Raw genomic sequence first — 10,470 nt, 5'->3', positions numbered from 1 at the left:
ATCTGCACGATAATGGATGAATCGCAGTGCATGATACTCATATATTCAAGAATATTCAATTATTTATCATTTTGTACAAAGTTAACAGGTCTCCATGATGTCGGCAACGTTCGTGCGTTAACGGGTAAATGCGTCCTTGAAAGAAGTCCAATTATTCATGGAACACTGCATCAGAAATTTCACATGGAGCGGCAGTACCAGCCGGCTATAAATAGGCCCCGAGAAAAATTTTAGTGCAACGTTCGTTAAGTGGATCTAATTAGTCTCCGGGTTCCGTGTAAAAAAGTCTGAAATCTGCATGAAAAAATTATGAAAAGTTCCATAAAAGGTTAATTAACTATTTACCAGTCCCTACGTCACGGGTTCCGCATAATATTTGCCGACTTTGGATAAATCCCGGGTAACTTGATGATGAAGGGTCCTTTTTAAGGAATATAATTTATCTACCGGTTGAGCTACCGTCTGAAAAGAAGGTTCGAATCGTACCTAGAAATGATTGACCGTTGGATCGCTTTTTGCACAGATCTCAGAGCGCTCCGAATCTTTCGTTCGCCTCCATAGATTACAAAACAGCTGTTTCGTCATCCAACGGTTGACGTCGCGATGGATCCTTCTTTCGGGCTACGGATTGTATCTTCGGATTGTGTTTGTTAACTGCAACAATTGTTGATTGGAATGACAGAAACACGGGTGAGCTGTTGGGTGATGCTAGACGTATCCAGGATTATTAAACGCTGCATGTTTGCATAATTAAAAAGTTGAGCCCGGTAGCTATTATTAATCTTAGGTGGTGCACGTCCACGGCCTCTCTTTGGCTCAAGGTAGGTTGGTTTCAACATCATGCGGTATATGAGCTTGCTGTCATTGTTCAACTTTAGAATTCCTTTGCCATTTACTTTGCACCATTTATTGGATGCTATAGTTGTGAGGACCCGTGCAGGCATGTATTTAGTTCCACATCGTTTATTCGTTGGATAAATCTTGAGTGTTTTTACATATTCAAGAAATCCATATAATATCTTCAGGCTAGCCATTTTAGATGAGATCCTGAGTTGTTATAAATGGTATTAGAGCGGACCAAGCTCATAACTTATGTAGACTGGGAGATACTGCAGCACAGATCTATTAGAGCTGACCACAGACCAATCGTGGTGCTTGTGATTAGATTTGAATAGATTTGAACCTTTAGTCTGACGAGAATATTAGAGCTTAAATGAAGAGAGTATGTAAGGACCCGTACGGGCAAAGTACGTGGAATCGACCGAACCGACGAACCGGTCGGTCTACACCGGTGCGTCGATCGGTTCGGTTCCAGTTCCGCTTAAAAAAAACGCGTGCTGACGTGTTCGGCCATAGAGTGGCAATAAATGCCACTATGTGGCATTAAAAGCCCCTCGCGTGGGCTCGCTACCTCGCGTGGAGAGCCCATGCGGGAAACCGCACGCGAGCGATTCCTTACGCATAGAATGCGCGCAGGCGCGAGTGGGGGACGCGTTTCCCCACTCGTGCTCTCACCCTCGTGCATGGGCCTCTCTCTGTTTTTTTTCCTCTTCTCCTGTTTTTCTTTTTGACCTTTCTCTCTTTGGGGTCGGAACCAAATTCTGTGGCTGTACCGTACCGGTGCCTAGCACCGGTACGGTACAGTTGCGGGCATGTGTTTAGTCCCACATCGATTATTCATGGGTAGATCTTGGATACTTATATAGAATCAAGAAACCCAAATAATACCTTCCAGCTATCTTTTTTTGGTGAGGCCTTGAGTTGTTACAAATGGTAGTAGAGTGGACTAAGTCCATAATCTATGTGGATTAGGAGATACTGCAGCATTGATCCATTGGAGTTGACCATGAACTAAGCATGGTACTTGTGATTAGGTTTGAATGGATTTGAATTCTTAGTTTGACGAAGACGTCAAGATTTAAACGGAGGGAGTATATGAGGATTCGTATGAGTGTATATTTAGTTTTATATTGATTATTCGTTGGATAGATGTTGAATATTTATACAGAATTAATAAATCTAATTATATATATATATATTTATTTATTTGTGGGGGTGAGGTTGTGGGTTGCTGCAATAGTTGAGTCCCGTCGCTGTCACCAACTTACCATAAGTTTTTTATTATCCTTGAAATGCAGGCCTCCAGTCCAGGCCCAGTTGTCCCTTAAGAGGTGGTGTCGGCGCCTGCATCGTTATCTTCTCGAGAAGATAGCCACACATTGGACAGAGCTGCTCCATGTACCTGTGGAGGCTGGGTTTTTGGACCGTAAACCTCTTCGGCCAGTGGACCCAGTCTTTTGGAACTCAACATTCCGTAGGTTTACCGCACGGCGCTGAAGCCCCTGGTGTCATCTTCTTCGGTCAACCGAAGTTTTCTTATGGTTGGAGAACAATGGCTGCTTTGTTCATCTGGCCACCATTTTCTTGCCGCAATGCTGCACCCATGAGGCACTTCGAGGCGAACCGATCCACCCAACTGGGAATCAAGAGCCCCAAGGGCAGAGACTACCCATCGGGGAAGAGACCGAAGTCAGCCTTTGCTTCAGCAGCAACAGCACCGACTGCTGGACTACCGGATGATGCCACTGGCAACCAAGGGGTAGACAAACAACTCCAAGGAGATTACAAGACAGCTCAAGAGATCAGATCGGCACTCTACCAGAAATTAGAAGGTAATGTGAATTACTACAAGTCTTTGGTTTTGTTTCATGTTGCTCTGCTGTCTATATATATATATATTCCATGATAGAACCACAAGCGAGTATGTATCTCTTTGTTGAAGCAAGATGTGTGATGGCAATGGTGATAATGGTTCGTCATGCATTTAAGGTGTTAACAGAGGGATTTTTGGAGTCCCATCTGCAAAGAAATTGGAGATCGAAGGCCTGGTGGAGCTACTGGAGTCCCAAAACCCCACCCCTCAGCCAACTGATAATCTGTTAGATAAGGTATTCCAATGTCATCTTCATGTTTGTGACACAGGTAACTAAGTGAAGTCATCCAAATCTTTTATTTTCTTTTTGTATAGCTCGAAATGTTAGATGTAATCTTATTTGTCCAATCAGAAATGTTAGAACCAAAACCAACAATATTTTTATGGTCAGTTTTATATATCTTTCTTCATCACTCATTTCAAGTTAGGGCTTTATTTTGGTTGCTCCTCATTGTCTTCATTAATCTTTCGCCTTGCTTTCCAACACTGATTTGAGTGCCTCTCTTTTTCAAAGGGCTCATCATCTTTGCTTCATGCGCTAATACCAACACAGAATTCCTAGGTTTCTCTGACAAAATCACCTCTTGATATTATTGTCAACCTCCTGTTTCTCTGCACTATCCATAATACATCCGCTCCCAGAATTTTGATTCAAGTAGCATCATGAAGTTTATTGTGATTCAAGTTAGTTTCAAAGGCATCTAATGAACAAATTAACACTTTACAAATAATTCTTCATCTCAATCTCCTGTAATTTTCACAAGCAAGTACTAATCAAAATTAGCCTCTTCTACAAGCATCAAGTTTAGATAAGTTTGTGTTCTCAAATAATCCTGCAGTTCCCTAAACAACTGAGCTGCTGAGCTAACAAAAAGCAGACAGCTACTTCCATAAAAGCAACCATTTTGATACCTGAAAATATACTAATATGTATGAAGTTTACCTACTGCTTCTCAGACAGTGGAGTCTTGATTGCTTAGCTGGATTGAAAATTTTATGCATAAACTTTCTGTTAAAGGCAGTTCGATGAGATCTTGGATATTTTCCAAAGAAATTAAATGCAGATTGAGCAAGTGTACTTGCAGGGACCTTACCTGACAAACAAGTAGATGGTAATTGGGAACTGAACAATGGAATTCCTTTTCATACTGAGCGAGCAAATTGTTGACCTCATGTATCAACTTGGGGACCAATTTCTTGTTTGAAGTTTAATCAATTTAATCATATTTATGATTGCTCCGGTAATACATGCTAATACTTGGGAGAAAACTAGGTGGATGGATGCTGGAAGCTTGTTTACAGCACAATTACAATACTGGGGGCTAAGAGAACAAAGCTCGGATTGCGTGACTTCATCACTCTTGGTGACTTCATGCAGATAATTGATGTTGCAAAGGTGAGATCCATTCTTCTGTAGAATTTGTAAGCTCATCACATTAATCCAACAAGTAAAAGAAAGCTTATCATGCATGCATAAATATTGGGGCTCCGCATGTTGGCCTGACTGAAGTTATCACAATGGTATCTCCAGAGAGGCTGTCCATTGTGTTGCACCGGATATGTTAGTGCTGATTGCCTCATTTATCTGGGAAGAACTCATCTAACAATATTGGGGCATTTACTTAAAAATTAGAAAAATCTTTAATGGAGTTTTTTCCTCAAAAAAAAGAAAAAATCTTTTAATACATTGAAATTTTGTTATATAAAAATATTTTTTGCAGTTTTAAGTATGTCGCACCACTTCATTACATGGACAAAGACAAACCCACCCTTGATATCCTCTTAATCGGTTGGGTATAGTAATGACTAGATGCAAATCAGTGCTTAAATATTGACGTATTATTTTATTCAATACTAAATTGTTATATCACATTGCAAAACAGCACAAGTGCTTATGCAATGGCACGTAAAGCAGAGCTAATGGCAATGTTCCAAAATTGGTAGAGGGTGTTTAGTGTGAAGAAAAATTAAATTGTGTCTAATGTTATAATAATGTAAGCAAAAAAGCCATAATCTTCTGTTATTGCTTCAAGTAAATGGAAAATTTAACTTCAGATTCTCAATACTCACAGGAAAAGGCAGTCAATGTGATTGAGTTTAATGTGAGGGCATTCAAGTTGCTGACAGGGCAGCTGACAATTGAGGCATCCTACAAGATTGTGTCCAAAACTGTGAGACAACTCCCATCTTTCAAACTCTAGACTTACAAGGAGTTCGTGATCATGAAATTCCTTCTCAAGTTCATTGTTGCATCTGTTCTGTCACAGAGAGTTGACATTAAACTTGAGAACTCAAGCATTACTCCGGATCAGGTAAAACCATCTGCAACCACACCACAGAGAACTCTTTTCAGATGACTAAAAGCTTTATCCTCCTGACTGATGCTGACGTGGGGATACCACAGTTGATGAGTATTTTTCAGAAGAATTACGATCTTCTCCTTGCCATTTTCAATCCAGAAGGTTGGCTTGAAATAACGTATCCTCTTTACAATCTTAAATCTAAAAATCCAACAATATGCTTATATTAGATCATCTTCTGTTAAGGAGAAAAAAAAGATAGTTGTCCTTTTGATATGGATATCCTTTTGCGCTTTTTTGTCTTCTCTAAACATCATTAGATATGTTGATGACACCTTGCGGATTGGGAGGGATGACAAGGGCAACATTTTCATCTTGGAGAGGACCGAGCAGGCAAGAGTCTGAGCTCGTGAACATTGAGCTCAGCTGCACTTCATCCATGATATAACATTACCAAAGCAGTTCTTGGATCAACAATGTTTAATGTGAGCTTACATTTTAGAGGAATATTTACAAGTGAAGAATATAATAGAAAGATGTAGATCTTGGGCATGATATGGCGTACTTTGAAATTAAACTCATTCTGAATTCCTAAATGTTTATTTGTTAACTGTTGCTTATCATTGAGGGGCACAAAAACAAGAGAAGAATCAAAGGGAAAGATGTTTCTCCAGGGCATGGAATTGTGTACTGCAAAATGAACCTTCCATTTGAATTCCTAGATATTTATTTGCCTGCAGTTGAACATATGTTGATTGCATGCATGACAGTGTAATGGTAGCACTGCAACAAATACCACATTTGACCACAAGCCAACTTATCCAGTGTTTGTTTTGAGAAAGATGAAGGTCTGCATCTCACAATAATAAATTATTACAGTGCTTATGAATTAGGGGCAAATCTATGACTACTTGAGTTACATACGCTATTGATAGTTGAAATTACTCATTATTGTGACAGTTGAGCTCAACTGAAAAGCAGTTATTCTAATTTCAATATCACATATCCAGTTCTTCAGTAGCCTCAATTGATAGGCAGCCAAACAGGCCCTCAAACTGATGAGGCGCCTAAAGCCTCCCAGACGAACCCGCAGCAAAGTGATAACGAACAGGTGCTGCTCCTGGTTCAAGCCTAGGTGTTTTCAATTATTCTAGAACTTGAGGCCTAAAGATCTGATGGAATAATTCTTTGGCACTCTTAAATAACACAACATCAGAAGGGCGCACCCTATCAAAAAACACAGGAAACAAAAGTCCCTTAGACACAAGGCATACAAGACCTCTTATGGCAGGGAGATTTATGGATGAAGATATGGCCACATTAAAAAAGACTTAGAAAACAGTAATAACCCAACCTGATAATATAATTTAATTCATTCAACCAATCAACAGTCGTAACAAGGATGCTTAAAATTAAACATGCTTATCACAGATAATACAGATATTCATATCTGTTTCCAACCTAACATATAGATGATTACAATTTCGAGAACTTGCAGTTGGTTGTCATCCAAAAGGGAAAAGGACAGTAACACAACAGTCAATATTGGAGACACAAAGTCCACCAGTGACCTCTCACCATTGACCTAATTCTACAGCTTGATCATGCTGTCCTCAGAGGTGGAGAAACCAGTATGACTCCATCTCCTCTAACGAAAAGAAAGGGCACAGTGCGCCTGGTGGTCTGAAAGAACGGTTGATAAGAAAAATCAGAAATCATGGATTTACTTCAACAGAAGCAATGATCAGTAACTTCGTAAATAATCACTAAGAAAACAGGAACTAAAATTAACTGTTGATGTCAAATCTGGCAGATTATCAAGAGCTTCAACAAATAGGTAAAATTAAAACATTTTTTATTTTGCTCACTGAAAGGCTAGCATATAATGGCTAAAATTATTTAAACTATATAACCATTCACATTGTACAAAGGCTTGAGTACTTGTTGGCCAAGATCACAGAATAATAGCTATAGCTTCCTTCTGAACAGAGAAGTCACCTTTCTCATCCAGCAAAACTACAGGACGTATCAAGATGATTGCTTCACAATTCAGCTGATATTGCTAGCCACATTGCTTGAAAGTCTCAATGCTTTTGTAATTCTAAGAAAATTGACAGATTTCTTCGTTAAGTGCCGAATAATCTTGGTGTCTGACTCCAGCATTTGTTCCAAACAAGAAGTTACCAAGGTTGAGGGTGTTTCAGTAGCTATTTCCTTCTCCACTGAATACTGACCTCTTCTATGATATGTAGTCCAGGTATTTCCATAAAACCACATACATCAATCTAAAGCAGATCATGAAGGGCCTAAAAACTTACAACTTAATCATTAATTTGGATCGATTTTGTTAGGATTAGTTTCTAACCAGATTCAATTTAAACAAATATGAAAGCAGAATGTTTCATAAACATGTAGTGCAAATCTTTCTATACAATCACATACATCAACCTATAGAACATCATGAAGGACCTAGAAATCAACTCTTAAAGCACTAATTTGGACCAACCTTGTCAGGACCATCATCAAACCGATTGGTTTAAACATATTTGAAAATGGCTGGAACATCTCATAAACTTGATTGCTCATGACATTTAGTTGATCGACAAAGTTCATTGAAAAGAAGGACAACAATAATAAGAATTGTAGAAAACACCAATAAAACCAAAAAACAAGGATCTGAGCAAGCTTTACAAAGATCAATACCAATGACTATTCCAATACACTACTATGAATAGTTACTTATCTCTCGCGACAAAGTCAGCTTCACAAAGCCAAAAAGTACAAAAATTGATTTTGCTTACCCTGACAATCTCTTCATAAGTTTCATCATCAATCTCTACAGTAGTAATTATTTCTTCAACATCCCCAAGTATCATATTCAAGTGCTGATCATATGCCTGAAAGCAGAGGAAAAATCAGTGTCTACACAGTGCTAACTTAAGACGAAACAGATATTAGGTCACAATCTAGATAGTCAACAAGCAAATGGACGTTTGAATATGACCAAAGCAAAGGCAGCCTTTTGAATAATTCTAACATGCCAAGATACTTCTCTAAATTTCTTTAGAAATGCTGGCAGTCCATGCAACGAAGCAATTGCGGATTGAGCAAGCTATGAAAATAAATGCAGTGGATATATAATTTAAGTAACATATTTAAAATGAGGAGAGATTTTAAATGTCAGTGATGTTTCCTTGAAGATGCCACAATAAGGCAAATTGTATCTGGATGGAACTTCACTGCAAATATGTAGGATTTGTTGCACATAGATACCATGGTATAACAACATCTTCATACATAATCTGATATCAACATGAAAATCACAATATTTTCACGTTTTAAACAGGATGTAGAGGGAGAAAAAAAAAGCACAGCTGAGCACAAAAGCAAGAGCAATTTAGCAAGGGTGGAATTTGAAGACAAGTGGTCAGGTAATGCAAGTATCACTTCAGCATATTAAAAGAAAAAAAATCCCTTAAAGCTACTTTCTTTTCTATTTAATCAGCAGGTTTGACTATCATGTGTTTAACATTTACTTTGCTTTTTTTGAGAAATAAATGGATATAATTATATAAACATGTACAATTGGTGCCTTGCAATCACCAACCCATATACTTTCATGGTTCGATATTCTGGTGTTCTAGGCGTAGAGGGACCACATCAATGCAACCAATGAGAAGATTGATTCATTTGGACCAGCATGAGGGTCCAAATTCATTGCATCGCTAGAATCCATGTTGTATATTCGAAGCAGATTGACCTTCTTGCTTCTCTCATGGAACTCATTTCCTAAAATGGTGATATCATTATCACCTACTCTAGCGAAACCATTCATCAGAGCCACTATTAACCATACGTCATTGAGGCATATTCTCAAAAGATGTATATCTAGAGCCTTGGTAATAGTGGCGTGGTTTCGTAATACATGTGTGTATAAATATAATTCTAAAGAAAGGTAAAACTTAAAGAAAAGAAGAAACTTACTGCCAATTATTTTTCTAATAAAAAAGGTGGTCACTGTAAGACTTCTGCATTCTTGTAATCATTATAGCTACTACTAGTTTTTACATCAGCATAATAAGGACATATTTTTGAGAGGGGTGGGTGGTTAGCTACCAGATTCCTAATCTCTCCATTGTCTGGAGCACCTGGTAGATTCCCTCTGCTGGTTACTTCCTCAACATATAATGGACTAAACCTGTATAAAGTACAGGGTTAAAGGAGATTAGAGTTGAAGAGATACACTAAGCTCACTGAGTTTCTTTTGTGGACTCCCTGTAACTGTTTTTGCTTCTCCATTATAGCAAGAAATTGAGGTGTCCTCACTGCACTCATGCTCCATATCTGGTGCGGAACTCAAACCATGGCGAGCGTTTATCCACTCTGATTTCCCTAATTCCTCATGATTATAGTGCATTGGCTTTCACCCCAGAAGGTTTTTCCGTCCAACTTTCAATCTTAGGTTTGGTTCGGTTTCAACAAGCCCGAACAGCCTACCCGTACTACAATCACAAGGTTTTCCTTTTATACGAATACTATTTTTTCCCATGATTCTGCTACATTATTGCCCCATGAAACTGGTTTTATCCTTACTAGCGTTCCAAATCACTGACGTTAAAAAAGTTTTCTTCTTTGTTGCCAGCAGTATGGTCTATGTCTCCGATCGATTCTATCAACTAATCGAGCCAACGGGTTCAAACCCTAGAACACCCTATTTCTTATCCCATTAATCAAGAAAAATGGAACAAAAGGAAATTTTTCCACCGGAAACACTCGGGCAAGATCAAGAATCCATGTATGAAACATGCCCGAGATCGTGGAGACACAAACGATCAAAGGAAAAGGATTTTACGAATTATACGGACAGCTGATTCTGGGGTTTTGGCAGCGAAAAACGAACAGATTTTGGGGGAAAGAGATCTGGTGAGAGAGTAAGAATGAGATTACGTGAAGTTTTCCACGAAGCTCTCGATCGGAGCGGAGCTTGACGTAGATGCGCTCGTCGAGGCTGAGCCTGATGAGGTCCAGCGGCTCCTTCACCGCGCTCTCTTCTTCGCTCGCCATCTCTCTCTCTCTCTCTCTCTCTCTCTCTTCCTCTCGCCCGGCTCGCTGCGTACCTTGGAGGTGGAAGAGGGGGTTTTAAACTTTTAATCGTAACGAAGGTACACACAGCTTCTCCCAGTTCTATTTGGATGCGGATTTTTCTTTTTCTTTCCACAAACGGTTATAAATCACAACTCGATTTTTTTTTGGTTAAAAGCGGCTACTCATTTCATATAATTCTGACGTGAGTACACCCAGCCATATCGCGGGACAGTAAGAGATACAAGGAAGGATGGACGTCCGACACAGACGTCCACAGAAAATTTCCGGAGTGCCGGGCTACAAAGGAGGCGACCCAGTCTGCAGCTCTGTTCGCCTCCCTAAACACATGTCCAATCTGAACCTCACCCATCA

General features: G+C 39.2%; 2 protein-coding genes across 4 annotated transcripts; one reads left to right on the top strand and one right to left on the bottom strand.

Annotated features, from left to right (window-relative positions):
* Nucleotides 1-2,184: 2,184 nt before the first annotated feature.
* On the top strand, nucleotides 2,185-5,760 carry LOC103703169 (Plastid-lipid associated protein PAP / fibrillin family protein). 3 transcript variants are annotated; one of them, XM_088709515.2, is made up of 7 exons: nucleotides 2,185-2,672; nucleotides 2,830-2,948; nucleotides 3,987-4,109; nucleotides 4,786-4,884; nucleotides 4,981-5,025; nucleotides 5,118-5,175; nucleotides 5,334-5,760. In XM_088709515.2, the coding sequence occupies exons 1-7, from the start codon at nucleotides 2,237-2,239 to the stop codon at nucleotides 5,459-5,461; spliced, it is 1,008 nt and encodes a 335-aa protein (XP_088565641.2). In that variant the 5' UTR covers nucleotides 2,185-2,236; the 3' UTR covers nucleotides 5,462-5,760. The 3 variants fall into 3 exon arrangements, with proteins under 3 accessions (XP_088565641.2, XP_008784152.4, XP_008784151.4); XM_008785930.6 differs by having other exon boundaries at nucleotides 5,118-5,191; nucleotides 5,364-5,760; XM_008785929.5 differs by having other exon boundaries at nucleotides 5,118-5,191.
* A 608-nt stretch (nucleotides 5,761-6,368) lies between these two features.
* On the bottom strand, nucleotides 6,369-10,250 carry LOC103703172 (sm-like protein LSM3B). Its single transcript, XM_008785933.5, has 3 exons — nucleotides 9,961-10,250; nucleotides 7,815-7,910; nucleotides 6,369-6,696 (listed from the first exon to the last, which is right to left on the bottom strand). Exons 1-3 carry the CDS (start codon nucleotides 10,075-10,077, stop codon nucleotides 6,616-6,618), a joined length of 294 nt encoding a protein of 97 aa, XP_008784155.1. The 5' UTR covers nucleotides 10,078-10,250; the 3' UTR covers nucleotides 6,369-6,615.
* Nucleotides 10,251-10,470: the final 220 nt, after the last annotated feature.

This window comes from Phoenix dactylifera, chromosome 13 (genome assembly GCF_051530095.1).
Source record: "Phoenix dactylifera cultivar Ajwa chromosome 13, Ajwa_hap1_PhDact_Kaust_v1.1, whole genome shotgun sequence".
Taxonomy (NCBI): domain Eukaryota; kingdom Viridiplantae; phylum Streptophyta; class Magnoliopsida; order Arecales; family Arecaceae; genus Phoenix; species Phoenix dactylifera.
Note: the sequence above shows the minus strand (reverse complement) of the source record. Positions and strands in the feature narration are given on the sequence as shown.

Coding starts and splice junctions, on each gene's coding strand:
- LOC103703172 (XM_008785933.5), bottom strand. CDS start 10,077: ATGGCGAGCGAAGAAGAGAGCGCGGTGAAGGAGCCGCTGGACCTCATC. Junction 7,911..9,960: donor AGCTTCGTGGAAAACTTCAC/GTAATCTCATTC, acceptor CTCTGCTTTCAG/GCATATGATCAGCACTTGAA. Junction 6,697..7,814: donor CTTATGAAGAGATTGTCAGG/GTAAGCAAAATC, acceptor CCGTTCTTTCAG/ACCACCAGGCGCACTGTGCC.
- LOC103703169 (XM_088709515.2), top strand. CDS start 2,237: ATGTACCTGTGGAGGCTGGGTTTTTGGACCGTAAACCTCTTCGGCCAG. Junction 4,885..4,980: donor ACAAGATTGTGTCCAAAACT/GTGAGACAACTC, acceptor GTTCTGTCACAG/AGAGTTGACATTAAACTTGA. Junction 5,026..5,117: donor CAAGCATTACTCCGGATCAG/GTAAAACCATCT, acceptor GGGATACCACAG/TTGATGAGTATTTTTCAGAA.